This window comes from Scyliorhinus torazame, chromosome 4 (assembly GCF_047496885.1).
Source record: "Scyliorhinus torazame isolate Kashiwa2021f chromosome 4, sScyTor2.1, whole genome shotgun sequence".
NCBI lineage: Eukaryota > Metazoa > Chordata > Chondrichthyes > Carcharhiniformes > Scyliorhinidae > Scyliorhinus > Scyliorhinus torazame.
Genome location: NC_092710.1, coordinates 298,089,732 through 298,117,036, shown reverse-complemented (window position 1 = coordinate 298,117,036; position 27,305 = coordinate 298,089,732). Strand labels below are relative to the sequence as shown.

Sequence of the window (27,305 nt, the reverse complement as noted above, 5' to 3'; positions counted from 1 at the left end):
GTCTCGTGCGGCAGGATGGCAATCTGGTGCAGAGCACGTTATCATGGAGTCTTGCTACTCCTCTGGAACTTACACCTTCCGCTGATCAATTACATGTACATCTTATTACCCTCTATATCTTGTTATGTCAATGGCCGAATGTGCCTCTCTTTATATACAGGTCCCAGGTCACAAGATCTTGGTCGAGACTGCATGGTGAGTCTGCACCGCCACCTGCTGGTTGGAGGTCTCATACCATCCATAGGCATATCACCACAGGATGTGGGTTGGTAGCTTAATTCTAACTGTCAAACAGGAATTCAAGGATGATCACCGTCAAGATTTGGTTTAAGTAAGTAGCTAGGAAAGAGGATCAACAATTAGAGTGGGGAGCTTCTAGTGGGACTATCGACATGACTGACCAGTGAGAATAGATTAAGTAAAGGAGAATTTTTGTCACAGATATCGAAGTACTTCCTGTTTTTCTAAGTCTTGTGCCACATGAGAAGGACGAAACAGTTCCGACCAGTATTCGTATTTCCTCATTTTACTGTTTTGTTTTCCTTCTGGGGATCATCAAAATAAACTACCGGAACAGGCAGGTGGCATGTTAATTTACCATCCCTTCTGAAGAACAGCGCATCTCGACTCCACAATGCAGCGCATTCCTCAGTGCTGCACTGTGGTGCACCACAGCCACATGTGATAAGCTCAACCCTGAGCCACCTGGTAGAGGCAAGAATGCTGCCAACCACAGCAAACAGACACCCTCGATTATGGTGCCGCCACACAGAGGGTCAGCGACTGAGTGGGAGCTGGGCATTTCGGCAGGCGGGGGTGGGAGCAGGTGTGACGTACACTTCCGGCTGTTTTGCTAAGCCTCAGTCGGCCAAAAAAAAGCAGATGTGCAACAGATCGCCCTGGTCAAACTCTTGGCAGCAGAAGCTGGAAAGGCACAATGAAAGGGAAGAAACAGGGGAAAAAATGCATTTGTTGTGCTTTTTTACAGAACGTAAGACATATACCTGGGAGAATAAAGAAAATAAATAATATACCGAGAACATTGAGCATGGGGTAATTTTAAATGAAGTGGCTTAAAACCCGAGTTGTGGAAAGGTATGAAAACCGCTCTCCATTAGCATTGAACTGATTTGACTAACAGGAACATTTCCATTGAACTGTGATGTACAGCTGGACACAGGAGTGTGTGGTCCACCATGAGGTCATTTGATTATTTGAAAATATCAATCCAAATAAGGGCTGGAAATATGCATTCTTTCAAAATAATAAACTGATTTAACTTAACAAAGCTACTGAACCACAGGACATCAGGAAGATCAGCATACAAGCTTAAAGTGCGTAAGTATACTTGCGGCAGTAGGCAACGATTAAGTGTCTTTTGATTTTCTCCACTTCCTCCTGTAAAGACAAGGAATCTTTTCAAGTGACAACTATATAAATTGTTCAGTCATGTTCTTCTAATCCTCCTCACCTATGCCATATTTTTTGTAAAATGCTTTTGAAGCTGTCCTGGTTTTATGGGGCTTGCCATATTTCCTTCCTCCTCGAGTTCCCACTCGTTAAACTTTCACCCACTAGGCTTTTTGACCAGCGAGGTCAGATGGAGAATGGGGGTAAGGTTCCTCCCTCTGGTCCTTTATATCTCAACTGAGCGTATTTTTGTGCAGTTCTGTAATGACTACTATGGCAGCAGTGTTACTATAACTGGACCAACTGATTGGTCAGTTGACAACATGGCAGCACTTCGGCCCATTCACCTGACCTTTCTGCTAACCCACTGGGCACGATCTAACCAAAAAGTTTCTAAGTGTCAATTGTGGTGAACTTTGCTGGGAGTTTCCCGCCAGCTTTGTCGGCGAGTTCCCCACCGCTATCGAACCACACCTAGTCACTTTTTGGGCCCTGCGGAGATTCCCCCGTCATGCCCACAATTAGAATTATTTTAATCACTGGGGAGCTGAACTCACTGGACAGACCGGCTCGTCAGGCATCGGGTCACCATTTTGAAAGTGAGCTTGTGGGTCCCCCACACCTCCCACCCATGGGCAATGTCACCCCCCACACGTAGGGGCATTATCCCACACCTCCCCAAGTGATGACACCCTGCTAAAGAGTCACAGAGGACCCCCCTTTCCAGGCCTTCCCATGCCCCTTTTCAGGTACCCCCCTTCCAGGCCTTCCCATGCCCCTTTTCAGGTACCCCCCTTCCAGAACCCCCCCTCTTCACCCCCTCCAGCCTTCATACCCCGCTCTACCATGTTTTCATGGTTATGGCACTCTCAGGCCCTGACCCTTGGCAGTGCCAGCTTTGCACATTGTGCCAGGGCATCCTGGCACAACTACCCTGGCAGTGCTCTTGCCGGCTCTGCAGTGCCACCCGGGCACTTTATCAGTGCCAGGGTACCGAGTTGGGCAGTACCACTGTGTCCATCTTCTAGGGCGAGGTCCAAAGGTCCACCCTGCCCTGACCCTGACCACTCAGGGGCCTCCAATGGCCTGCGAGACCACCGGGTGCCGTTCCGCATGCTTCATGTTTGTGTGGACCAGTACTGAACGGCACCCAGCTGGGGACTCCCTGAGAAGGTCATTAGATGCCGGGAACTTGGCAGATCCTGGGTGAGCACTCCTAAGTGGGTTTAAAATCCACTTAGATGCGTGAGGCTTGGTCACGCCCATTGTGGGATCCCGATCGTGACACCTTGCGAGACCTGGATAGATCTCGCGAGGCGCACTAGCTGCCGGGAAGCCCGAGGGAGGCCTCTCCTGGGATCTACTGGCCAGGTCACACTCCCGTTCAGATCACACCCCCGTTCAGATCACACCCATTGTCTTTTCTCCAATTATATATGCACAGTGGGAGTGTTGGTATCACTGCCCATTTGTTTATCGCTGCTGGAGAGAGAGAAATCATGTGCTTCTTTGTGGGTGGGATGTGATGGCGGGGGTGGGGGGGTGGGCAGAGGGTGGAGCAGTTATGGGCAGCTGCAGGAATCACCACACCTCAGGCAAGGGGCAAGGTTGAGAAGGTGGGGCCTTCATGAATAACCTCAGCCTTTCCGGGAATTGGAACCGTGCTGCTAGCCTCGCTTTTCATAACGGACCAGCTGTCCAGCCAACTAAACCAGCCCCGGTCGGAGAGGGAGAAGTTAGGAATGAGGCGGCAGGGAAAGAAAAGGGTGTGATCTAGGCCGGGCAAGGCTCATTTCGGAAGGCTTCGGCCAAACGTATTTTTTCAAAGTATCGCATTGCTCTTACACTCAGCTGCTGTATCATCAAGGAGAAACGTCATTTTGAACATAGCTAAACGTGCTCTCATTTTTTTGACATCAATGCCCTGGAGAAAATGATTGTTCATGAAACTATACACAATGCACATATGGGTCATAAGAGGCATGTACTGCATCAATTACTCATTTGCAATAGTGGAAGCCATGCCTATGTGTAGATTTGGATAACTGTTCGATGTTTCTTCTTGGAAGGAACTTAAACGAATGATTCACCTGAAGACAGAGCTGTTTATCTTTTCTGGACAATTCTGAGCTGCTGCCTGGAAGCAAAGAATTTCAAGGCACTTGTGGATTGAACTAATGTGAGACAATGCAGCTCTCCTGGGCGGTGTCCTGGCAATGCTAACATGGCAGTGCCAACCTGGCAGTGCCAACCTGTGCCTGGGCTGTGCCAGGGACAGGCCCTCGTGGGAGCCCCATGGAGGTTCCATTAATGTGTGGTGGGGGTGGGGGAGGGGTCCGGTCTCTGAGGGTGGAATCTTACAGGCAATAGGGAGTGGAGAGAGTGGGCACTGGATGCGGGGGGGGGAATGCCAGTGATACCTTTCCAGTGGTGAGGTGTTGGGGGGAGGGGGGCGCTGATGCTTGTCCATGTGGGGGGGGGGGGTGAATCCCAGATACCTCTGTGCTGGGGGCTGTTGGGTTTCATTGGTGATCGAGGCGACATTTAAAGATGGCTTCCCGATTTCTGTGGAGCCAGTTGCCGGCTCTATCCGGCCCCGCCCTGCCTGAGTGATGCCGTAAACACTGCCCACTCGTTTTCTCAGGATCTGGGGAGAAAACTGGACTGTGCGGGAAAGTAATACCCCATTTTCAGTCTGAGCCTGACACTTTCCCAAATTCTGTTAAAATTCCACCCCCTGTTTGTGTCACAGGGAGCAGTAGGTGCAGAGAATATTAAATGTTTTTAAATGAAAATTGGAGAAATATTTGAATCAAGAAGCCATCTAAGGCAATTGGAAAGGGAGCCGTGAGGCAGTGGGATTAGTTCTGGATTGCTCTTGCAAAAATTCAGCAAAGACATAATCGGCCAATTGGCCTCCTTCTGAAGTGTAAAACCCCTAGGGTTCAAGCTAGTTTAGTTAAGATCTGAGGGACATTGTGCACAAACTGAAATATGATCAAATATTAATCTGCACACGTTGAACAAGATAGCAGATGGTTTCGACAGATGTTGGCTCCTTATTGGTTTGCAACCTGTTATCTTCGTAAGTAATACTACCACTGAGGCAAATGGAAACTGGCACCATCTTGGGAATACCTAAACATCCCAGCTAGCCATCTGTTGCTCTCTGCCACATTAAATCCTGGAGGCTGCATATAGTTCATTAGTACAAGGTTGAATGGGGACACAGCAGCCTTTAACTCCCGCTTTCAGCTTTCTCTCGTCAGTCCTCCACAGAAAATGTCGATACTCACAGGGTTTTTCATGATTGGCCCCGCGGTGCTCTTCTTACTAATGAACTGATTCAGCATCATGTCGCGAGGACCTAGTTTCTCCAGCTGGATGGAGACAAAGGCCTCTGGAGGTCTGCAAAGGCAAAACAGCAGAAGTGAATTCCTGGGCACATCTCTGTGACAAACTGTACACAAACCGGAGTGCTTGTTCGTGCGTTTTCAATTCAGAAGTAATAAAAAGGAGGAAAAAGAAAGAAAGGTATGGTGAGAAACTAAGATTGTGTAAACTTGAAAGGAAAAATGCTCAAAACTCTGGAACCTACAGGCATCTGAAATGGATGGGTGGCTTAGATTTCCCAGTTGACCGGGCAACTCATTAGATGTAAACCTGCTCCTTCTCATCAATCAGCACTCAATTAAAAAGTCATCACAGGTCTAGAAGACACACTAGGGCTAAAGCTGTCATTCTGCAAAAATTGGGTCACTTCTGTGACAATAAATCAATTCTGTAGCAACGGATCAAATCTGTGGCAATGGGTCATTTGGTGGCTATAAATTAATTTCATTGGATCAATTATGTGGCAATGTTATCCTCCAGCCAAGCTAAAACATAGAATTGACTATTCTACAGACAGCTCTGCCTTGCATCAAACTTTAATCCACAGCCTGCTGTTTCTCCTCGTTGGCCGTATTTACAATAATAAATCGAATTGATGCAGTCTCTTTGTCACCAACGAGTTTGAATCTGGTTGGAAACATGAGGTAAGTCATAATGCTGAAGCTTGTTTACAGATGGATGATGCAGTGTTGTATAACAACAATAATAATCTTTATTAGTGTCACAAGTAGGCTTACATTAACACTGTTTACTGTGAAAAGCTCCTAGTTGCCACATTCCAGCACCTGTTCAGGTACACAGAGGGAGAATTCAGAATGTCCAATTCACCTAACAGCACGCCTTTTGGGACTTGTGGGAGGAAACCGGAGCACCCGGAGGAAACCCACGCAGATATGGGGAGAACGTGCAGACTCCGCACAGACAGTGACCCAAGCGGGAATCGAACCTGGGACCCTGGTGCTGTGGAGCAACACTGCTAACCACTGTGCTACCATGCACCCTTAAGGGTAAATACAGGTAACAGAGGCCATTTGGTTCATTAACATAATCTCTAGAAACCTGTGTTCCCTCCAAGTTGCTTCTTAAATACTGGAGGGCTTCTGTCTCCAATACCAATTATCGCCGGTCCATCAGAGACATTCTAATAAGGTCAGAAGAACTGTTTCTGGTCTTCCGCCTTATTGAAAACTGGAAAGGAAGGTCTCATTTTAATTCCCTCCTACCCTCTCCCCTGGGCAGATTGAGGCCTGCCTCCAATCTCCAAACTTCCTTCTATTTCTGCCCGTCAGTCTGGGTAAGCCAGGAGGGGTGTGGCAGTGGGGCGGTGTGTGAAAAAGGGGGTGGGATGCCCCAGAATCTCGTTCAATTGGACAGTGTTAACGAGGCTGTTGTATTGTTTTGTATATACTGCACTGCATACGAGGGTATTATGGTAAGGCCCTGTACTACAGGTAGGGGTGGTAGAACCCTGCCTGCTGGCTCCGCCCAGTAGTTGGAGTATAAATGTGTGTGCTCTCCGAACTGCAGCCATTTCAGCAGCAGCTGTAGGAGGCCACACATCTCTGTGTAATAAAGCTTCGATTAATCTCTCTCTTGTCTCGTCGAAATTGTATCAGAGGCAAAACAGGAAGTTACGGCACGTGATGTCCAGTGCAGAGTTCAGGAGTCACAAAAATCTTCTCATATGTTGTTTTTGTCATTCCAACGTTGTTGTTTCTTTGGACAGGGTAGGTTTTACTAACTTATTAGGCCCAGATTTTCTGCCCCCTCTCCCTCCCCTCCCGGTGTACTTTCCGGTGATGAAGGCAGCTCTTCATTGGCCGCTGGCAAGATCTTCTGGTCCCGCCCAAGTCAATGCCATGGTGTGTGGCTCACCCTCCCCACTGCCGGGGAAGCCGCCACGGGAGGGTGGTGGGGTCACCTTCGGCCAGAGCGGAAGGCCCCACCAGCGAGAAGGGCCTGAAAATCATGCCCCTCATCTCCTGCCTTCATTTAAAAAATATTTGATCATTTTCTCCCTCTCCCTCACACACACAAACTAGATTTGTTGGTGAGTGTATCAATGTCGCGCATGCTTGTGTTTGGCCTCAAAATGCTACGTCCAACGATAAGCAAAAAACTGGAGTCAAAGGAATCTTATTGTTGGCTTTAAATGTTATAAACAAAATGGCAAACTAAACATCACACAGATGGCTGTTTGAAGTGACTTTCTATTTATATACACTGCTGCTGTCTGAGAATTGTAGACCTCTCCGAACAAAAGGTTTTAAGATTGATTTTACCTACAATTTCTACAGCGTTTAAAGATAAATTAAACCTTTAAATGCACATAGGCTAGAACTAAAAAGCTAACATAGGAACAGTAAGAGGCCATTCAATTAGATCATAGCTGAATATCTACCTCAACACCACTTTCACGCACATTAGTTGGTCTTGATGGCATTCGTCTCCAGAAATCCATCAATCTCTGTTTTAAACATGCTCAGTGACAAAGCTTCCACAGCCCTCAGGGGTAGGGAATCCCACAGATTCACCCTCTCAATGAAGAAATTCCTCCTTATCTCACCCTCCACACACACATAGCGTACAACATAGACCTGGGAGGGTGGAACCGAGTGGTCGGGGGGTGGAGGGGCGGGGGGGGGGGGGGGGGGGGGGGGAGGTGGGTTGGTGGGGGCACCGGACCCCAGACCCTGGATACTAGACCCCTGCCAGGAACATGCACTGCAGTATACCCACCAGAGGGTCACCCGCTTTGTGGTGGTCTGCTGTGCCCACCACAAACTGAGGCCCATGGGAGCAGCCGGAGGATGGAGGACAGGCAGCGGTGGGGGTCTGACATGCCCGGAGGACCAGAGAGGCCCTCATTCTCAGACGCTTCTCATAGGACTGGGCTTCATCTGTCATTTCACCCCTCTCCTCTTCCTACCCACTCCCCCTCGCCCCTCAACCCCCACCAATCCACCTCCCCCAGACCATTCCCCTACCTGCCCACCGAATCCCCCCCACCCTTCCCGACCACTTGGTCTATGCTACACCACTCCAGGGTGATGTGTCGACATTGCCAAAGGATCAAAATACAAGGCAGGAGGGTGATGTTAATCTGCTGTGAGGTGAGCTCTGGTGCTTCTCAATCTATGCCATAGTCTGACTCCTGCCATTTTGCTGACAGCACGCTCATACCCATCACCTGCACGTGGTGTGCCTTGGGTTGCCCCGATCGAGGACCACCGTGCCCAGGGGGCTGGGGCCAGCAGAGAGCAGAAGGCGACAGGGGGAGCAGGCCGGCTGGCAGTACAGAATAATGTCACAGGGGCTTCACATGTCTCGGGTGTAATCATGGTGAACAATCGTGACCCTAACTGTCCCTAGCTACCGATGCAGTCCGATGTCCTCTCGTAAATCTGAGCGATGCTGCCGTCAGTGGCTGCCTGCAATATCCATAGACAGCTACTGGCAGTGGGTGTCCACTTGCTCCTTGTGGCGTACGGTCATCCTGCACCAGGGCGTACAGAGCACCCACCACGTGCCTCAACAGGCACAGCCATCAGCGCCATTGCTGCTCAGATATGATCGGGAAGCTGATTATTTGTTACCTTCCTGCCCCTCGAGCATCAGCTCTGCATCCTGTCATAATATACACCAGTATATCATGGTGCAGACACACACTGATGGACACACAGTGGGACCAATCAACACACACAACACCGCAGCCAATCACCAGTGAGAGCACACACACTATAAAGACGGGGCATCAGAGTTCCTGCTCATTCGAGTTGCAGCTTCCTAGTAGGACAGAGCTCACAGCCTGCAGCACAGACATTCACCTTGTGCTGAGTGCATCGACTGGTTAGGACAACGCAAAGGTCTTTAGTTAAAGCTAGTATTGTATTAACCCACAGTCGAAGTAAGTTTAAACATTTAATGATTCAATAAAATAGTGTTGCACTATTTCAAGTGTTGGTGACCTGTATGTGATCCAGAGCGCCCAACACCACATGTTACCAGGAGTGGTGGGATACTAGCACTTCTTAGACCTACCTGCAAGTGATCTGCCTTCCGCCAGAATTCCGTCATCCTGCAACATGGACAACATCAGCCCACCGCTGCTCCGCATCGCCGGCAACCTCGGGGCCAACTGGAAGATTTTCAAACAGCGCTTCCAGCTCTTCCTCAAAGCCACGGACGGGAGGGCGCCTCTGACACCAGAAAGATTGCTCTTCTCTCCACGGCCGGGGACCATACCATCCACATTTTCAACTCTCTCACCTTTGCAGATGATGAAAACAAGACGAAGTTCAAGATGGTCCTCCTCAAGTTTGACACTCACTGCAGCGTAGAGGTGAATGAAAGTTTCGAACTTTACGTGTTCCAGCAGCGTTTGCAGGGTAAGGATGAACCTTTCCAATCCTTTCTTACGCACCTCCGCATCCTTGCGCAATCTTGCAGCTACGGGCCCACCTCCGACTCCACGATACGCGACCAGATTGTTTTCGATGTTCAGTCGGACCCCCTACGTCAGCAGCTCCTCAAAGTAAAGCAACTCACCCTAGCGACCGCCATCGAGACCTGTGTCTTACATGAAAACGCCACGAGTCGGTATTCCCATATATAAGCGGCTGAAACGACGCGGCAAGGTCCCCACGAGGCAGAACGGGTCCAAGTAATTGAGCACCTCCAGGGCCTTGGCCTGGATAAGGGCGGCCATTTTGCGTGCTTTTCGCGGACTCCCGCGCTTGTACGCACCAAACGAGGGGACAGCGACGTGAAGAACGTAATGCGCAGGCGCGCACCATGCACGACCGCACCGCGCATGCGCGGTGGCGCAGCAAACTTGCTGACGTCACGACGTGCGGCAACTGTGGCTCCACCCATTTAAAGAGGCAATGCCCCGCAAAATCTCAACAATGTCTACGATGTGGAAGACTTGGCCACTATGCTGCCTGCTGTCGAGCAGCTCAGCCTGCCAACTCATATCGCTTCAGCCAGCCTCGCAGGAATGTCCGGGCAATTCAACCCACGGTCACCGAGTCCGATGCGGACCTCCCACACAGCAATGACACTGAGGACCCGAAGGTACTTTTTCGAGTCGGTCGTAACGAAAAACAGGGTGTCCCTGAAGCAAAGACACCAGCCGCTGTCGGTATACAGCATCGATCCAGATGATGAGTGGTGTTCCACCCTGACGGTCAACCGGTCCCAAATACAATTCCGCCTGCACACTGGTGCCTCCGTCCATCTCATGGCGTGGTCTGCTTTCCAAAGCCTTCGTGTCAAACCAGCCATCCTTCCATCGGTCTGCCAGCGATTGGACTACAATGGCAACATCATTCCTGCTAGCGGCTCGTGCCAACTTGAAGTGACGCACAAGTCACGGAAAGCCATCCTTCCTTTCGAGATTGTGGGCTCCTCGAAGGACTCCCTGCTTGACGCACAGGCGTGCAAGCTGTTGAACCTCGTTCAAAGAGTTCACTCTCTCTCTCCTGATGACACGCCCGCCTTCCAGGACATTGACTTCAGGGCGTAACTCAACGCCATCATCGACCAGCACCGCAACGTCTTCGAAGGCATGGGCACGCTCCCATATACTTACAAGATCCTACTCAAACAGAACGCCACGCCTGTGGTGCATGCACCTCGCAGAGTCCCAGCACCCCTCAGGGACCGCCTCAAGCAGCAGCTGCAGGACCTCCAAGACCAAGGAGTGATCTCCAGAGTTACAGAACCAACCGACTGGGTCAGTTCCATGGTGTGCGTAAAAAAGCCTTCCGGCGAGCTGAGAATTTGCTTTGATCCCAAGGATCTGAATCGCAATATCACGAGGGAGCATTATCCAATTCCCAAGCGTGAAGAGATCACATGCGAGATGGCTCACGCTAAGCTCTTCACCAAACTTGACGCCTCGAAAGGATTCTGTCAAATACAGCTCGACAAATCCAGCAGGAAACTGTGTACCTTTAACACCCCCTTTGGCAGATATTGTTACAACAGGATGCCGTTTGGGATCATATCGGCTTCAGAAGAGTTCCACAGGATCATGGAACAAATGATTGAAGGCATTGAAGGTGTTCGCGTTTATGTCGATGACATAATCATTTGGTCCACCACCCCGCAGGAGCATGTCAGTCGCCTCCAGCGCGTGTTCAAACGCATACGGGAGCAGGGCCTACGCCTCAACAGAGCCAAATGCTCCTTTGGTCAGACAGAACTCAGGTTCCAAGGGGACCACATCTCCCAGTTGGGTGTGCGGCCGGATGCGGACAAGGTGGCTGCTATCACAGCCATGAAAACGCCAGAGGACAAGAAGGCGGTCCTCCGATTTCTGGGCATGGTCAACTTCCTAGGGAAGTTCATCCCTCACCTCGCTTCTCATACCACAGCTCTCAGGAACCTGGTCAGGAAGACGACAGACTTCCAATGGCTTCCTGCCCACGAGCGCGAATGGAGAGAACTCAAAACCAAACTTACCACGGACCCGGTCTTAGCTTTCTTTGATCCAGCGAAAGAGACAAAATTTCCACCGATGCCAGCCAATCTGCCATTGGGGCAGTGCTCCTGCAACGCGATGAGGTCTCATCATGGGCCCCCGTTGCATATGCTTAACACGCCATGGCCCCGACGGAACAGCGCTATGCGCAGATAGAAAAGGAGTGCCTGGGCCTTTTGACCGGTGTCATCAAGTTTCATGATTATGTGTATGGCCTTCCTCAATTCAACGTCGAGACCGACCATCGCCCGCTGGTCAATATAATACAGAAAGACTTGAACGACATGACGCCTCGCCTCCAGCGTATTCTGCTCAAGCTCCGGCGATAAGACTTCCAGCTGGTATACACCCCGGCAAAGACCTAATCATCACCAACGCTCTCTCCAGGGCAGTCAACACTCTGTGTGGCCCAGTGGGATTCGTCTGCCAGGTTGGCGCCCATGTGGCCTTCGTGGCCTCCAATCTATCTGCCACGGATGAACGCCTCGTCCAAATTCGCCGCGAGACAGCGTGTCATGCGCCACCTAACAGACGGGTGGCTTAAGGGCCAATGCCCGCAGCTCTACAACATCAGAGATGATCTGGCGGTAGTCGATCCTGAAACTGGACCGCATTGTCATCCCGCACAGCATGCGGCAGCTCGTCTTGGAACAGCTACACGGGGGCCATCTTGGTGTGGAGAAGTGCCGCCGACGAGCCCGAGAGGCAGTGTACTGGCCCGGCATCAATGCCAACATCGCTAACACAGTGCTCAAATGGCCCACTTGTCAGCGCTTCCAGCCGGCCCAACCACGTGAGACCCTACAGCCCCATGAGTTGGTCACGTCCCCTTGGTCCAAGGTCGGCATCGACCTGTTCCACGCGCTGGGCAGGGACTATGTCCTGATTGTAGACTATTTTTCAAACTACCCGGAGGTGGTACGTTTACACGACATCACATCGTCTGCAGTCATCCGTGCCTGTAAGGACACCTTTGGCCGACACGGCATCCCACTCACTGTGATGTCGGACAATGGCCCCTGCTTCGCAAGCCAGGAGGTACAACTTTGTGCATGTGACATCCAGTCCCCTGTGCCCCCAATCTAGCGGCAAAGCAGAGAAGGGCGTCCACATAGTCAAACGGCTCCTCTGCAAGGCTGCCGATGCTGGGTCCAATTTCTACCTTGCCCTGCTGGCCTATCGCTCGGCCCCACTGTCCACTGGCCTGTCGCCTGCCCAGCTGCTCATGAGTCGCACCCTGAGAACGACGGTGCCGTCCATTCATGTCACAGACCTCGACCACGTTCCGGTCCTTCAACGGATGCAACTGTTCGTGCACAGCACAAGGCGGCTCATGACTCCCGTGCAGCTGACCTCCCTGCTCTGGCTCCAAATGACAACATCTGCATCCATCTTCCGGATGGTGGCTGGTCTGCAACTCGGCAGGTGCCCCTCCGCTCGTTCCTGGTATTGTCTACCGGATGGCTCCATTCTGCGCCGCAATCGACGCGCCCTTTGTCGCGTTAAACACTCGCTACGTGATCCTCTATCATTGCCACACCCTCCTGTTGACCCTGACCTGGACTATGCAGAGATTCCGGTCAATCTGCATCCTCCTCACTCTGACGCAGTCCAGCCCGCTCCTCAGCCGGCGGCTCCCGACCACCCTTGAGGCGGTCAATCAGAATTCGTCGCCCACCTCAGAGACTTAACTTGTGAACTTTGTGGACTTATGGACTTTCTGATTTGTTCGGTTCTTCCGTTTAATCGTTCAAGTGGTTTGTATATAGTGTTCATCTCGTTATTCTTGTGACACAGTTTTTCTGCATCAGGCACCTTCCCACGCAAATAGCTTAGTTTTTATGTACATAGTCCTGTAAATATTTCGCACACACATAGTCAGGAACATTCACTATACACTATTTATTGTCACGCAGATACATTTTTTATAAAAGGGGGGATGTCATAATATACACCAGTATATCATGGTGCAGACACACACTGATAGACACACAGTGGGACCAATCAACACACACAACACAGCAGCCAATCACCATGAGAGCACACGCACTATAAAGACAGGGGCATCAGAGTTCCCGCTCATTCGAGTAGCAGCTAGCTAGGAGCACAGAGCTCACAGCCTGCAACACAGACATTCACCATGTGTTGAGTGCATCGACTGGTTAGGACAAGGCAAAGGTCTTTAGTTAAAGCTAGTATCGTATTAACCCACAGTCTGAGTAAGTTTAAACAGTTAATGATTCAATAAAATAGTGTTACACTATTTCAAGTGTTGGTGACCTGTATGTGATCCAGAACACCCAACACATCACATCCCTGTGCACCTTTGCTGCTGGGGCCACTGTCCGTCCCCAGTGCTCCAGCCAGCCCTCTGTGTAAATTGCTATGTTGTCTCTCTCAAGTGTCTGCTTCATTGATCCGATTGCTGTCACCATCTCCGGGAAGCTGCTCCGGAAAAACCGAGCGGAGGTGGCAGCATGGCGCGCAACTGACACACAATCCTCTTCGCAAAACTGCAGGGACGGCCTCCCCCGAACCCACCTCCAGGACAAAATTCAGCCGTCTGACTCCTCTTCAGGGGCATTCAGCCCATCAGCGCTGGTGCAGGGGCTCAGGCCCCGGAGCAGATTGTCTTCTTTATTCATTTATGGGATGTGGGCGTCACGAGCAATTGCCCTTCAGAAGTTGGGGATGAGCCTCCTTCTTGAACGACTACAGGCCAAGTGGTATAGGTACATCCATAATGTGGTTAGGGAGCAAGTTCTGGGATTTTGACCCAGTGACAGTGAAATAAATAAGAACTAGTTCCAACTCAGGAAGGTGCGAGGGGAAGCGGCAGCTTGTGAAGGTCCATGCGCTCGTGTCCTTCCAGGTAGTTTTGAAGGTTCTTTTGAAGGAGCCTGGGTGAGTTGCTGTGGTGCAACTTGTACGTGGTGCACTCTGTGCGTCAGTGGTGGAGGGATTGAATGTTTAAGGTGGTAGGTGAGCTGCCAATCACTCAGGCTGCTTTGCCCTGGATGGCGTTGAGCTTCTGGAGTGTTGTTGGAGCTGCATTCATTCAGGCAAGTGGAGACCTTTCCGTCACACTCCTGACTTGTTGATGGTGGGCAGGCTTTGGGGCGACAGGAGGTGAGTTACACACTGCTGGATTCCTAGCCTCTAACTTGCACTTTCCTTTCCCCTGGACACAGAAACTGCGTAAGTTCATAAGATATAGGAGCAGAATTAGGCCATTTGGCCCATTGAGTCTGCTACGCCATTCGATCATGGCTGATCCCATCCTGGCCTCAACTCCACCATCCTGCCCATTACAACCCAGTGCCAATTAAAAATCTGTGTAACTCCTCCTTAAATTTACTCACTGTCCCAGCACCCACCGCACTCTGGGGTAGCCAATTCCACAGATTCACAACCCTTTGGGAGAACAGAGTTTCTCCTCAACTCTGTTTTAAGAGTTTGCTACCTCTTACCCCTTATTCTAGACTGTCCCACAGGAGGACGTATCTGCTCCACGTTTACTTTATGCATACTTTTAATCATCTTGAATACCTCAATTTGATCTCCCCTCCTTCTTCTAAACCATAGAGAGTACAGGCCTAAACTGTTCACTCTCTCGTCATCTCTGGAATCAACCTAGTGAACCTCCTCTGAACTGCCTCCAATGCCACTGCATCTTTCCTCAGATAAGGGGACCAAAAAGTTCAAGAAGTGTAGGTTCGAAAGCCAACCTCTTCCCAAAGGGGGAAAGTCCCAGGTGTAAAAACTACAGCAATAATCTGTACAGGTGGCATTTCACCTGTTCCAATCTCTGCACCCCTTCACTGGGGGATTTCCCACATCCTGGGCGGGATTCTCCGTAATCGGCGCGATGTCCACCGACCGGCGCCAAAAACGGCGCGAATCAGTCCGGCATCGCGCCGCCCCAAAGGTGCAGAATTCTCCACATCTTGAGGGGCCGAGCCCTTACCTTGAGGGGCTAGGTCCGTGCCGGACTGATTTCCACCCCGCCAGCTGGTGGGAAAGGCCTTTGGTGCCCGCCAGCCGGCGCGGAAATGACTTTGCCGGGCGGCGCATGCGCGGGAGCGCCAGCGGCCACTCACGGCATCCCCGCGCATGCGCAGTGGAGGGGGTCTCTTCCACCTCCGCCATAGTGGAGACCATGGCGAAGGCGGAAGGAAAGGAGTGCCCCCACGGCACAGGCTCGCCCGCGGATCGGTGGGCCCCGATCGCGGGCCAGGCCACCGAGGGGGCACCCCCTGGGGCGAGATCGCCCCGCGCCCCCCCAGGACCCCGGAGCCCGCCCGTGCCGCCGTGTCCCGCCGTCCCAAAGGTGGTTCAATCCACACCGGCTGGCGTGGGTTGACAGCGGCAGGACTTCGGCCCATCGCGGACCGGAGAATCGCCGGGGGATTCCCGCCGACCGGCGCGGCGCGATTCCCACCCCCGCCGAATATCCGGTGGCGGAGAATTCGCGACACGGCGGGGGTGGGATTCACGCCGGCCCCCGGCGATTCCCCGACCTGGTGGGGGGTCGGAGAATCCCACCCCAGTTGTTTTATATTTGTCTTTCTTTATTGCAGTCACTGCACCTTTGCTTCTCGGAGACAGGACACAAATACTGACTGAAATGTGACCTAGTCATACCTTTTTCTGGTACAAAGTAGTTGCTTCCGACCTCCGAGGGAGCGGGATACTCCTAATGACATGGCGAGCTGTTGGCTTTCCGATTCTCTGGCAGTACCACAATGATTCGCCCCGGCTGAGCTGTCCAGACTTCTGCAACTGGACATTCCATCCTTAAAAGTTGATTAAACAAGATTCAGCATCAATGGTGAACACAAGGTAGCCTATGAGTAATTGAAATCTATGCATCTCTGCACTGAAAATAGATAATGCTGGAAATACCAGACAAATACCATGATGAGAAGAACAGAGTTAACTTTCCAGGTCAATGAGCCATTGTTAGCAATTCTGATCATAGGTCATTGACCTGAAAAGTTAACACCTTTCTCTCTCTCTCCACAGACGCTGCCTGATCTGCTGTGTTTCCAGCATTCTCTGTTTTTGTTTCCGATTCGCAGTCTTTTGTAGTTTCCTGAGGATGAGGGGACAAGCAGCCTTCTCTCGAGCTTCGACCCATTAACTTGGGAGGTTTATGTGGATGGTTCCAGATGACCAGTTAGATTCCCCACCATCAAGGACAGCAACAAAACTCTGCTCAAATAATTTCCGCATCCTCCTCCCATCCCACGGTATGAGTGAAACAAGGAATGTGGAGGAAGTGAGGAACAATGGGATGTAAATATGCGTGCTGTGTGTCTGTGAAACAGTCCACCATTACACCCCTTCATGGAGATCCACCAGGAACCAGGTATGGCTCAACTGATTCAGGTACAGGGGATTTGTCAACGCCTTTGTCTTCACTACACAGTTGGGGAGCCACAGATCCAGCAGGCACAAAACATGGGGACAACTCCCTGGAAATGAATTCCATGTGGCTCAGACATTTTTGCGTGAGTTCAGGAAATTCCTGCCTGCCATGTCTGCATTATGAATTTTTTGGCAAAGCTGAAGCCATGTGGGACAAGAGTCCTGTGCAGATCATGGGGGAAGGGGTGGGGGGAGGGGGGGGGGGGGGGGGAGAAAGATAACAGTTCTTCCTATAAAATGGCGAGAGCGAGAGAACAGAAAACGAGGAGCATGGTTCCAGCAACCAAGGGAAAGATAGATTCCACAAAAAGAGATCCTCATACCTTTGAACCCATGGAATGAGCGGCTTTTTCACTGGGACAGAACAGAGCCTGTTGAACAGCTGCGATCAGGGAATTTTTCTGTACTGTTTGACAAGCCAAGGCTACCTGCATGTTATCCACCCCATGCTTTGCCATCAACTACAAGGGATGGAAAAGGAAGGTTACAAATCTGGAACATTGCAAAGTAAAGCTTGCTGAAGTTAAAAGGGACACTTTACTTTGAAAGTTGCAAAATGGGGAGCAGGTCAGTCAAATGAGTTAGAAATCAATGAACCCCATCTTCTGCCCGCTCCTTTCCTCTCTGAAATTGACTGACTCCCTCACAGTTCCTTGGGCTCATCCCTATCCAATGCCTCGCTGAGACAACCATTCCTCAGGGGAGTGAGTGCCTGCAGGCTATCAAACTGTAGGGGACATCATGACCAAGCTTCTCCCTTTTTCAACATGGGTGGGGTAGAGGCACTCTGACTCGATAGTAGAGAAACAAGTATCTGCGGCTCAAGAGAGAGCTGGCAAATTTCTTCAGCAGCTATCAGAGATTTGTGGTTGCCTCAAAATAAACCATATCACTAAAAATAAAAGAGTGCGAGAGGGAGACAGGAACAAAAAAAAGAGAACATTATACTGGGCATAGCCTCCACCTCTGTGCAAGGGAGCAACAGGCATTTTGTAAAATATACAGAAACGGCAAAGTCACTTTTTTATCATTCCAAAGGCCAACAAAAAAATCTTTCCTTGGCAATATCAGCCTGACCCTTAAAACAGACATGCATGGAAACCTCTGATGTAAGTAGCACAAGATATTTCTGGAAGCACTTTGACCCTGAACATGGCGTTGTGACGCTATTTCAAGCTTTAGTTGAAACATTTTTTAAAATTCCTTTTTGGGATTGGGCGTCGCTGGTTAGGCCATGATGTATTGTCCATCCCAAACCCTAGATGCCCTTCAGAAGGTAGAGGTGTAGGTACACCCACAGTGCTGTTAGGGAAGGACTGCAGGATTAGATCCTCTCTTGTTGGAGATGATCGTTGCCTGGCACTTAGTGTGGCAAGATTGTTACTTGCCACTTGTCAGCCCAAACCTAGATATTGTCCAGCTCTTGCTGCAGGTGGAAGATCGTTGATGAAGCAGCTGAAGATGGTTGGGCCTAGGACATTACCCTGAGGAACTCCTGCAGTGATGTGCTGGAGCAGAGATGATTGACCTCCAACCACCACAATCATCTTCCTTTGTGTCAGGCATGACTCCAATCAGTGGTGAGTTTCCTCCTGATTCCCACTGACTCTAGTTTTGCTAGGGCTCCTTGACGCCACCTCCTTCAAATGCAGCTCACCTCTGGAGTTCAGCTCTTTTGACCATTTTTGAGCCAAGTTAGGGTTAGGGTGAGCTGTGATGAGGTCAGGAGTTGAGTGACCCTGGCGAAACCCAAATTGAGCGTCCATGAGCAGGTTACTGCTGAGTAAGTGTCGCTTGATAGCACTGTTGATGACTTCTTCCATCGCTTTGCTGATGATGGAGAGTAGACTGGGGAGGGCAGTAATTAGTTGGGTTGGATTTGTTCTGCTTCTTGTGTACAGGACACACCTGGGTAATTTTCCACATTGCCGGGTAGATGCCAGTGTTGTAGCTGTACTGGAACAGCTTGGCTGGGGGTGCGGAAAGTTCTGCAGCACAAATTTTCAGAACTATTGCCGGAATATTATCAGGGCCCACGGCCTTTGCAGTATCCAGTGCCTTCAGCCGTTTCTTGATATCGCGTGGAGTGAATCGTATTGGCTAAAGACTGACATCTGTAATGTTGGGGACCACCGGAGGAGACTGAGATGGATCGTCCACTCGGCACTTCTGGCTGAAGATTGTTGCAAATGCTTCAGCCTTGTCTTTTGTACTGATGTGCTGGGCTCCTCCATCATTGAGGATGGGGATATCTGACGAGCCTCCTCCTCCAGTGAGTTGTTTAATTGTCCACCACCATTCACGACTGCACGTGGCAGGACTGCAGAGCTTAGATCTGATACGTTCTTTGTGTAATCGCTTCGCTCTGACTATTACTTGCTGCTTATGTTGTTTGGCACACAAGTATACCTGTGTTGTAACTTCACCAGGTCGACACCTCATTTTTCGGTATGCCTGATGTTGCTTCTGGCATGCTCTCCTGCACTCACAGTATGCACTCGGGATACTGCACCTCATGGATGCCCAGTCTTGAGTTGCTAGATCTGTTCGAAGTCTATTCCATTTAGCACGGTGATAGCGCTACACAATACGATGGAGGGTATCCTCAATGTGAAGATGGCACTTTGTCTCCATAAGGACGGTGCCGTGGTCACTTCTACCAATACTGTCATGGACAAATGCATCTTTGCCAGGTAGGTTGGTGAGGATGTGGTCAAGTACATTTTTCCCTCTTGTTGGTTCCCTCACCACTGGCCACGGTCCCAGTCTAGCAGTTATGTCTTTAGGACCCGGCCAGCTCGGTCTGTGGTGGTACTACCGAGTCACTTTCAGTGATAGACATTGAAGTCCCCCACCCAGAGCATAGTGCTACCCTTGGTGTTCGACATGGTGAGTACTGATTCAGCAGCTGAGGGGGATGGTACGTGGTAATCAGCAGGAGGATTCCTTGCCCATGTTTGACCTAGTGCTAGGAGGCATCATGGGGTCCAGAGTCGATGTTGAGGACTCCCAGGGCAACTCCCTCCCGACTGCACACTGTGAGACAAGACAAAGCCAGGATTAGTGATAGTGATATCTGGGACATTGTCTGTAAGGTATAATTCTGCGAGTACAACTATGTCAGGCTGTCGCTCGATTTTGTGCCCCCAGTCCCAAGTTTCTAGATGTTAGACTTAGCCAGGAGGACTTTGCAGGATTGATGGGGCTGGGATTGTTGTTTCCAGTGTCTACGTCGATGCTGGGTCCGCCCAGTTTCATTCCTTTGTGTTTTCTTTGTAGTGGTTGAATACAACCGAGTGACTTGTTAGGCCATTTAAGTGTCAACCACATTGCTGTGGATCTGGAGTCATATGTAAGCCAGACCAGGTAAGGACAGCAGAGTTCCTTCCTTAAGGGACATTAGGGCACCAATTTGGTTTTCACAACAATCGACAATGCTTTCATAGAATCCCATCGAGTCTGCACCTACCCTCTGAAAGAGCATCCTACCAGACCAACTCCCCCACCTAACCTGCACATCCCTAGATACTAAGGGGAGATTTATATGTCAATCTACCTAACATGTACATCTTTGGATTGTGGGAGGAAACCAGAGCACCCGGAGGAAACCCACACAGATGTGAGGAGAAAGTGCAAGCTCCACACATTCACCCAAGGCCAGGATTCAGGTCCCCAGAGGATCATCCTGGGTCTCTGGATTATTATTCCAGCGACAATACCACTGCCCCACCACCTCCGCCCATTTAATGCTGCCAACTCATTCAACAATTGTCAAGTGTCACCTAGCCTTACTCAGCATTTAACCATGCACCCTTCCTCGGCTTGGGTCAAGTGTCACCTAGCCTTACTCAGCATTTAACCGTGCACACTTCCTCGGCATTGGGTCAATGGATGAAAATTGGGGGCAGGGTTTTCTGGCCCTTCTCGCTGATGGGATCTTCCAGTTCTGCCGAAGGCGGTCCCTGCAGCAGATTCCCTGGCGGCACTGCCGGCAAGCATTGCAAATGGCGGGATTGGGCATTCCCGCTGCAGGCCAATGGTGAGCCACCTCTGCCACAGGAAACTGTGCTTCGGGGGGGAAATTCTGGCCTGGGAGAGGGAACACTGGCTAATTATTTCCCTATGTTAGTGACACAAGACCAGTTGTCACACCTGGGGCAGGATTCTCTGGTCTCCGACGCCAAAATCGGGTTTGGTGATCGGCCGGAGAATCCACGTTGGCGCAGATATCGGGAGCGGTGCCGCGTTTGCGATTCTCCGCCCCCTCCAAAGCAGCGTACTCTAGGAGTACGGCGCCCGCCGTATGGACGGCTTCAGGACATTACCCGAGGCCCTCCCCCGATGCTCCGCCCCCAACCAGCCGCGTTCCCTATGGTGTGGGTCTCTCATGCTATTTTTTTTTCGGAAACTCAGAACACAGTCGGGGGAGAGCCGATCCGCGAGCCTGGCCAAAGTGGGGAGGGCGCTATTTGGCAGGCCGGGTCCATGCACCGCCGGCGCCATGTTGCACGCCATTGCCGGCCGCCGGTGTGCGCTTGCGCGGCCACGGACCGGGCAATTCTCCGGCCGTTTCGACAGCTGGAGCCGGGTGCTCTCAGTGCGTGCCTGCTATCCCGCCGCTAGACGGAGGATTGGTGGCTGTTTTGCGTCGATTTATCGGTCGTAAAAGGCCACCGTTCCCACGCCGGCGTCAGGACAGAGTCTCCAAATCGGAGAATCCAGCCCCCTATCTCCACCATCAGCGCGGCTGAGGTGAGGGATCATTTCTCCACTAGAGTTTGGCCAAATGCTAACGACAGGCACTAAATCAACAGGACAGAGAGTGAAGCAGCAATGCCAATTGCTACAACAGCCAAAAACACAATTTCAAGTATTGGCTCCACATCAGAGTTACAATCACCGGCAGACGTCACTTTTGCTCATTTAAACTTTGTTATGACCTGTGTGCCTTTTTCTACATTTCACCGGTATTATCCCTCTGTCAAATTCCACTTAAACACTCCAGCAGCTGGTTCATCTCACAGAACTGGAGCAAAAGTAACAGGAATGCCATAAGTGCTGCAGAGATTGATGAGGAGCCAGTATTTAGAGCATAGACTGAAAGTGAACAGAGATGAAAGGGACCCTCACAATTCCTGGCACCAGCGAACAGACCCACTGATTCAGGAGTGACTACTTGGATAGAATCCCATTGTAACCAGAGTGGGAGTGGGGGGGAATTCCCCCAGAAGGCTTTTAAAATCACCACATCCCAAATTTTAGTTTTCAGTTTTGCACTTAAAGCGTATCTTGTAGCGCAGCGAGCAACACCCCTACCTCTGGGTCAGAAGCTTTAAGCCCCACTTCAGAACTCCATAGCCACGGAAGGGACGTGCATTACTTGGCCAAACAGGTTGATTTTCAACCTGTAAATGCCAATGGTAAAGAGCGGGAGATGTTCCTGGTCAGCCATACTGCAGAAGGCAATAGCAAACCACTGCATGTACTTTACCAAGCATAATTATTGAGTAATCCAATGGAAGTCCAATGGTTGCCAACAGCCTCTTAGGACTTGGTACCTGGAGGAGGAAGGCCTTAGTAAAGCGAGTGGATGGTTAGTCCGAGGAAACGGTATGGTATTTATTTCAGTAACTAATCATCTCAATTCCAATGTATAAAGGGAGAATTTTAACTCCTGACAGGAATGGACAACAATCCGATCCAGTTGTCACTGTCAAGAGGCTTGGTCCATTTTCATTATGGGGCTTCATTTTAATGCCATAGTTTGGGGCACAGAACTGCAGCTAGCAGGCTGGAGGGGAGAGGGTGATGTTGGGATAAAGATTTGGAGGCGACAGCAGCAAGATAACCTGCAAGTGAGTGGAGTGGGTTTTGGGTACAGATTCCCCCAGTATGGTTTAATATGAAAGGGACTTTCAAAACATACAAATAAATAAAGAGTGAATAAAAGAGATATTCCAAAAAACAAAGAACCAGAGTATAGTATTCAGAATGCAAGATTTCAATCTATCTGGATTCAGGTACTTAACATTGTGAATTAAGTGTAAGGTCCCTGGACAGTATGCCTTTATAGATGATCAAAAATGAAAGCAATTGGAAGTGGAGGTAACCAACGTGACATGAGCTGGTAATACTTTGGGAAGTAAAAGCCCGGGAATAGGGATATCGAAAAGGTTCCCCGGTTTTCAAGATGTGACAAGTGAAGTTTCCCAAAGGATTTGGCATCTTTGTAATGTCCTCAGAGAAAACATATTTCTCTAATTCTGGCCTCTTAAGCATCCACCCTTGGTAGCTGTGCCTTCAGTTACCTCGGCCCCAACCTCTGGAATACCCTCACTCCACCACTCCACCTCTCTACCTCACTTTCCGCCTTTAAAAACTTCATAAAACCTTACTCGTTGATGAAGTTTTTGGTCACCTTCCTCAATATCCCTTTAGGTGGTTTGGTGTCAAGTGTTGCTTTATAATACTCCTGGTGCTATACAAGTACAAGTTGTTATCGTACGTTTCTATTATTTTACGGACCTGAGAGAGACTCTGTTAAAGCCCACTCCCAATTCAATGCACAGAACTGCAGAAAGTTCCAGCCAGCCGAGGTTCACCTGGTAGACAGTTTCTAAAGGGTGCCAGGTGGCGCTAATTGCACACCGGAGGCCACTTAGGCTTTTGCAATTCAAATTGTGCAGTACAAAAACAGGAAGGGGTATTTTTCAGTCAATGAACAAAGAGGATGATGTCAAGCTGAGGATTCTCCAGGACAATGTCACGTCTCTTGTCTCCTGCAACAGTCCAACATTCAAGATTCTTTTCAGCGAGATAACAAACTGGATGGGTGGCTTTCAAGAGATTCCAGTTTTTAAAAATTCATTCATGGGATGTGGGTGTCACTGGCAAGGTTGGCATTCATTGCCCTCTACAATTGCCATCAAGAAAGGTGGTGGTGAGTCTCCTTACGTACATTTAAATGGCTTGCCAGGTCACAGAGTTAACAATATTGCTGTGGGTCTGGAGTCACTCAAAAGCCAAACTTGGTAAGGATCTGTGATGGGTTTCCTGACAAACCGGTACTGCCATGGCCACCATTCTAAGAGAGATTCGAAGAGACGGACAAACAACATTGGCGAACCAAAGGAGTTAAGGAGATTACTAAGTTGAAAGAAAAAGAAGTTAAATAGGCAAGAGTCGAGACTTCCGGTTGCGGCGATGCACTGCTAAGTCGCACGTTTTGGCAGCTCCCGTTCTAACGGATTTTTGGGCTCTTTTCGGGAGCCCCAACGGAAATTTTTTCAGACCAAACCCAGTGTGGGGTGACGAAGGAAGGTGTCCCCCTGGGTGTGTATGGAAAGGACCAGTGGCAGTGGCCAGATTGCGAAGGATCCTCTGGAGCAGCGGCAGAGAAGAGAAGGAAGAAGCAAGATGGCGGCGGATGGAGCCCAGACGACATGGGGCCCGGACCAGCAGGAATTCCTCCGACGGTGTGTGGAGGAACTAAAGAAGGAGGTGCTGGCGCCGATGTTATTGGCAATCGATGGGCTGAAAGAAACACAAAAGGCCCAGGCCCTTCCGTGGGGTGAAGGCAAAGGCAGCCGAAAACGAGGATGAGATACAGGGCCTTGTGGTAAAAATGGAGACGCATGAGGCGCTACATAAGGGATGTATCGAAAGGCTCGAAGTCCTGGAGAACAGCTCGAGGAGGAAGAACCTCCGGATTCTAGGTCTCCCCGAAGGAATGGAGGGAGCTGACGCTGGGGCCTATGTGAGCTCGATGCTCCATACGCTAATGGGAGCTGAGGCCCCCTCGGGCCCCCTGGAGGTGGAAGGGGCTCACCGGGTCCTTGTGAGAAGACCAAAGGCTGGAGAACTACCAAGGGCGATAGTGGTGAGATTTCACCGCTTCACGGACAGAGAGGCTGTCTTGAGTTGGGCCAAGAAGGTCCGGAGTAGCAGGTGGGAGATAGCGGTGATACGAGTGTATCAGGACTGGAGCGCGGAGGTGGCGAGAAGGAGGGCGAGCTTTAATCGGGCCAAGGCGGTGCTTCACAGGAAGAAAATAAAATTTGGGATGCTGCAGCCCGCGCGATTGTGGGTCACGCACCAGGGCAAGCACTACTACTTCGAAACGGCGGATGAGGCATGGACCTTCATCCAAGAAGAGAAACTGGACTAGAACTGAGGGACTGATGTTGGGGGGGAGACAACGAGGTTGATGTACAGAAGTGTAAATTGGGGAATGGGAGGTTTCTAGTATCGAGACGATAGACGGGGAATTTTTCTCCTCTTGATGGGGGGACACTGAGAAATGTGGGCGCCGGTGGAAAAAGGGACTGAGAGGGGGGATGGGGAATGGGGGAGCTGCGCCATAGGGGGCGGGGATGATCCAGGAAAGCGCGGGGTTTTTCCCGTGCTATGGAGATGATGGCGGGAAGATAGGCGCAGGAAGGAAGAGAGTTCCACGCACAGGGGGGTCAAGGAGAGAACGGGGGGAGCCGGGGTCAGTTAGAGTTAGCTGACTTTCGGAAGCATCATGGGGAGAGTAACCATGCTAGATGGGGATCTAGTGGGGGGGGGGGGGGTCAACTGGGTTGCTGCTGCTGGGAGCGAGAGGGAGCTGGGAAGGGAAGAGGTGGTCGGGACGGGAGTGCGCTGCCTGGGGGACGGGTGGGTGCGCGGGACCCGGATGGGGGGCTGGCCTAGAACAGGGAATGGCTAGTCGGTGGGGGGGGGGGGGTGGGGGGGGGGGGGGGGTGCAATCCGGCTGATCACGTGGAATGTGTGTGAGAGACCTGAATGGGCCGATTAAGAGGGCCCGAGTGTTCGCGCACTTAAAAAGACTGAAGGCAGATGTAGTCATGCTTCAGGAGACGCATCTGATGGTGGCGGATCAGGTTAGGTTAAGGAAAGGATGGGTGGGACAGGTGTTCCACTCAGGGTTGGACGCGAAAAATAGGTGGGTGGCGATAGTGGTGGGGAAACGGGTGTCGTTCGAGGCTAGGAATACAGTGGTGGATAACGGGGGTAGATACGTGATGGTGAGTGGTAGATTGCAGGGAAAGGAGGTCGTGCTGGTAAATGTATATGCCCTGAACTGGGATGACGCGGGATTTATGAAGCGGATGCTGGGACGTATCCCGGACCTGGAGGTAGGAAGCCTGGTAATGGGGGGGGGGGGGGGGGATTTCAATACTGTGCTGGATCCAGGGCTAGACCGGTCTAGATCCAGGACCAAAAGAAGGCCGGCAGCGGCCAAGGTGCTTAGGGGGTTCATGGAGCAAATGGGGAGAGTGGATCCGTGGAGATTTGCTAGGCCGTTGGCCAAAGAGTTCTCCTTTTTCTCCCATGTCCATAAGGTATACTCTCGAATAGATTTCTTTGTTTTGAGCAGGGCACTGATCTCGAGGGTGGCAGGAACGGAGTACTCGGCCATAGCCGTTTCAGACCATGCCCCGCACTGGGTGGATCTGGAATTAGGAGAGGAGAGGGAGCAGCGCCCACTCTGGCGACTGGATGTGAGACTATTGGCGGATGAGGGGGTCTGTGGAAGGGTGCGGGGATGTATTGAGAGGTACCTGGAGGCCAATGATGATGGTGAGGTCCAGGTGGGGGTAGTATGGGAAGCGCTGAAGGCGGTGGTTAGGGGAGAGTTGATCTCCATTAGGGCTTACAAGGAGAAACAAGAGGGCAAAGAAAGGGAGAGATTAGTGGGGGAGATTTTGAGGGTGGATGAAAGATATGCGGAGGCCCCGGACAAAGGACAATATAGAGAGAGGCGAAGACTTCAGACTGAGTTTGACCTGCTGACCACAGGAAAGGCAGAGGCACAGTGGAGGAAGGCACAGGGGATGAGATACGAATATGGGGAAAAGGCGAGCCGGCTGCTGGCCCACCAACCTCGCAAGAGGATAGCGGCGAGGGAAATTGGGGGAGTTAGGGCTGAAACGGGATCTACGGAGCGGAGAGCAGGGAAGGTAAATGAGGTGTTTAAGACCTTTTATGAGAGGCTATATAAGTCCCAACCCCTGGAGGGAAAAGAGGGAATGCAACAGTTTCTGGACCAACTAAGGTTCCCGAGGGTGGAGGAGCAGGAGGTGGCAGGTCTGGGGGCGCCAATTGAGGTGGATGAGGTGACTAAAGGGCTGGGGAACATGCAGGCAGGGAAGGCCCCGGGACCAGATGGGTTCCCGGTGGAATTTTACATGAAATATGTGGACTTGTTGTCCCCGCTGCTGGCGAGAATCTTTAACGAGGCCAGAGAAGGGGGGACTCTACCCCGACAATGTCGGAGGCAACGATATCACTAATCCTGAAGCAGGATAAAGATCCACTGCAATGCGGGTCATATAGGCCTATCTCACTCCTAAATGTAGAAGCCAAGCTGCTGGCAAAAGTGCTGGCGACGAGGATCGAGGATTGTGTCCCGGGGGTGGTGCATGAAGACCAGACAGGGTTTGTAAAGGGGAGACAACTGAATGTCAACGTGCGACGGCTGTTGGGGGTGATAATGATGCCCCCAGTGGAGGGGGAGGCAGAGATAGTGGTGGCGATGGATGCAGAGAAGGCATTCGATAGGGTAGAGTGGGAGTATCTA

At 51.0% G+C, this 27,305-nt stretch overlaps 1 protein-coding gene across 1 annotated transcript in view; it reads right to left on the bottom strand.

The window, feature by feature from the left end:
• The window catches only part of LOC140411021 (uncharacterized), a 399,297-nt gene that overhangs the window by 204,079 nt on the left and 167,913 nt on the right, over nucleotides 1-27,305 (bottom strand). Inside the window, exons 23-26 of the mRNA XM_072499979.1 lie at nucleotides 17,044-17,181; nucleotides 15,935-16,086; nucleotides 4,707-4,818; nucleotides 1,349-1,398 (exon numbers count right to left, since the gene is read on the bottom strand). Of these exons, the coding sequence (XP_072356080.1) occupies nucleotides 1,349-1,398; nucleotides 4,707-4,818; nucleotides 15,935-16,086; nucleotides 17,044-17,181 (452 nt within the window). The remainder of the gene's footprint in view (nucleotides 1-1,348; nucleotides 1,399-4,706; nucleotides 4,819-15,934; nucleotides 16,087-17,043; nucleotides 17,182-27,305) is intronic.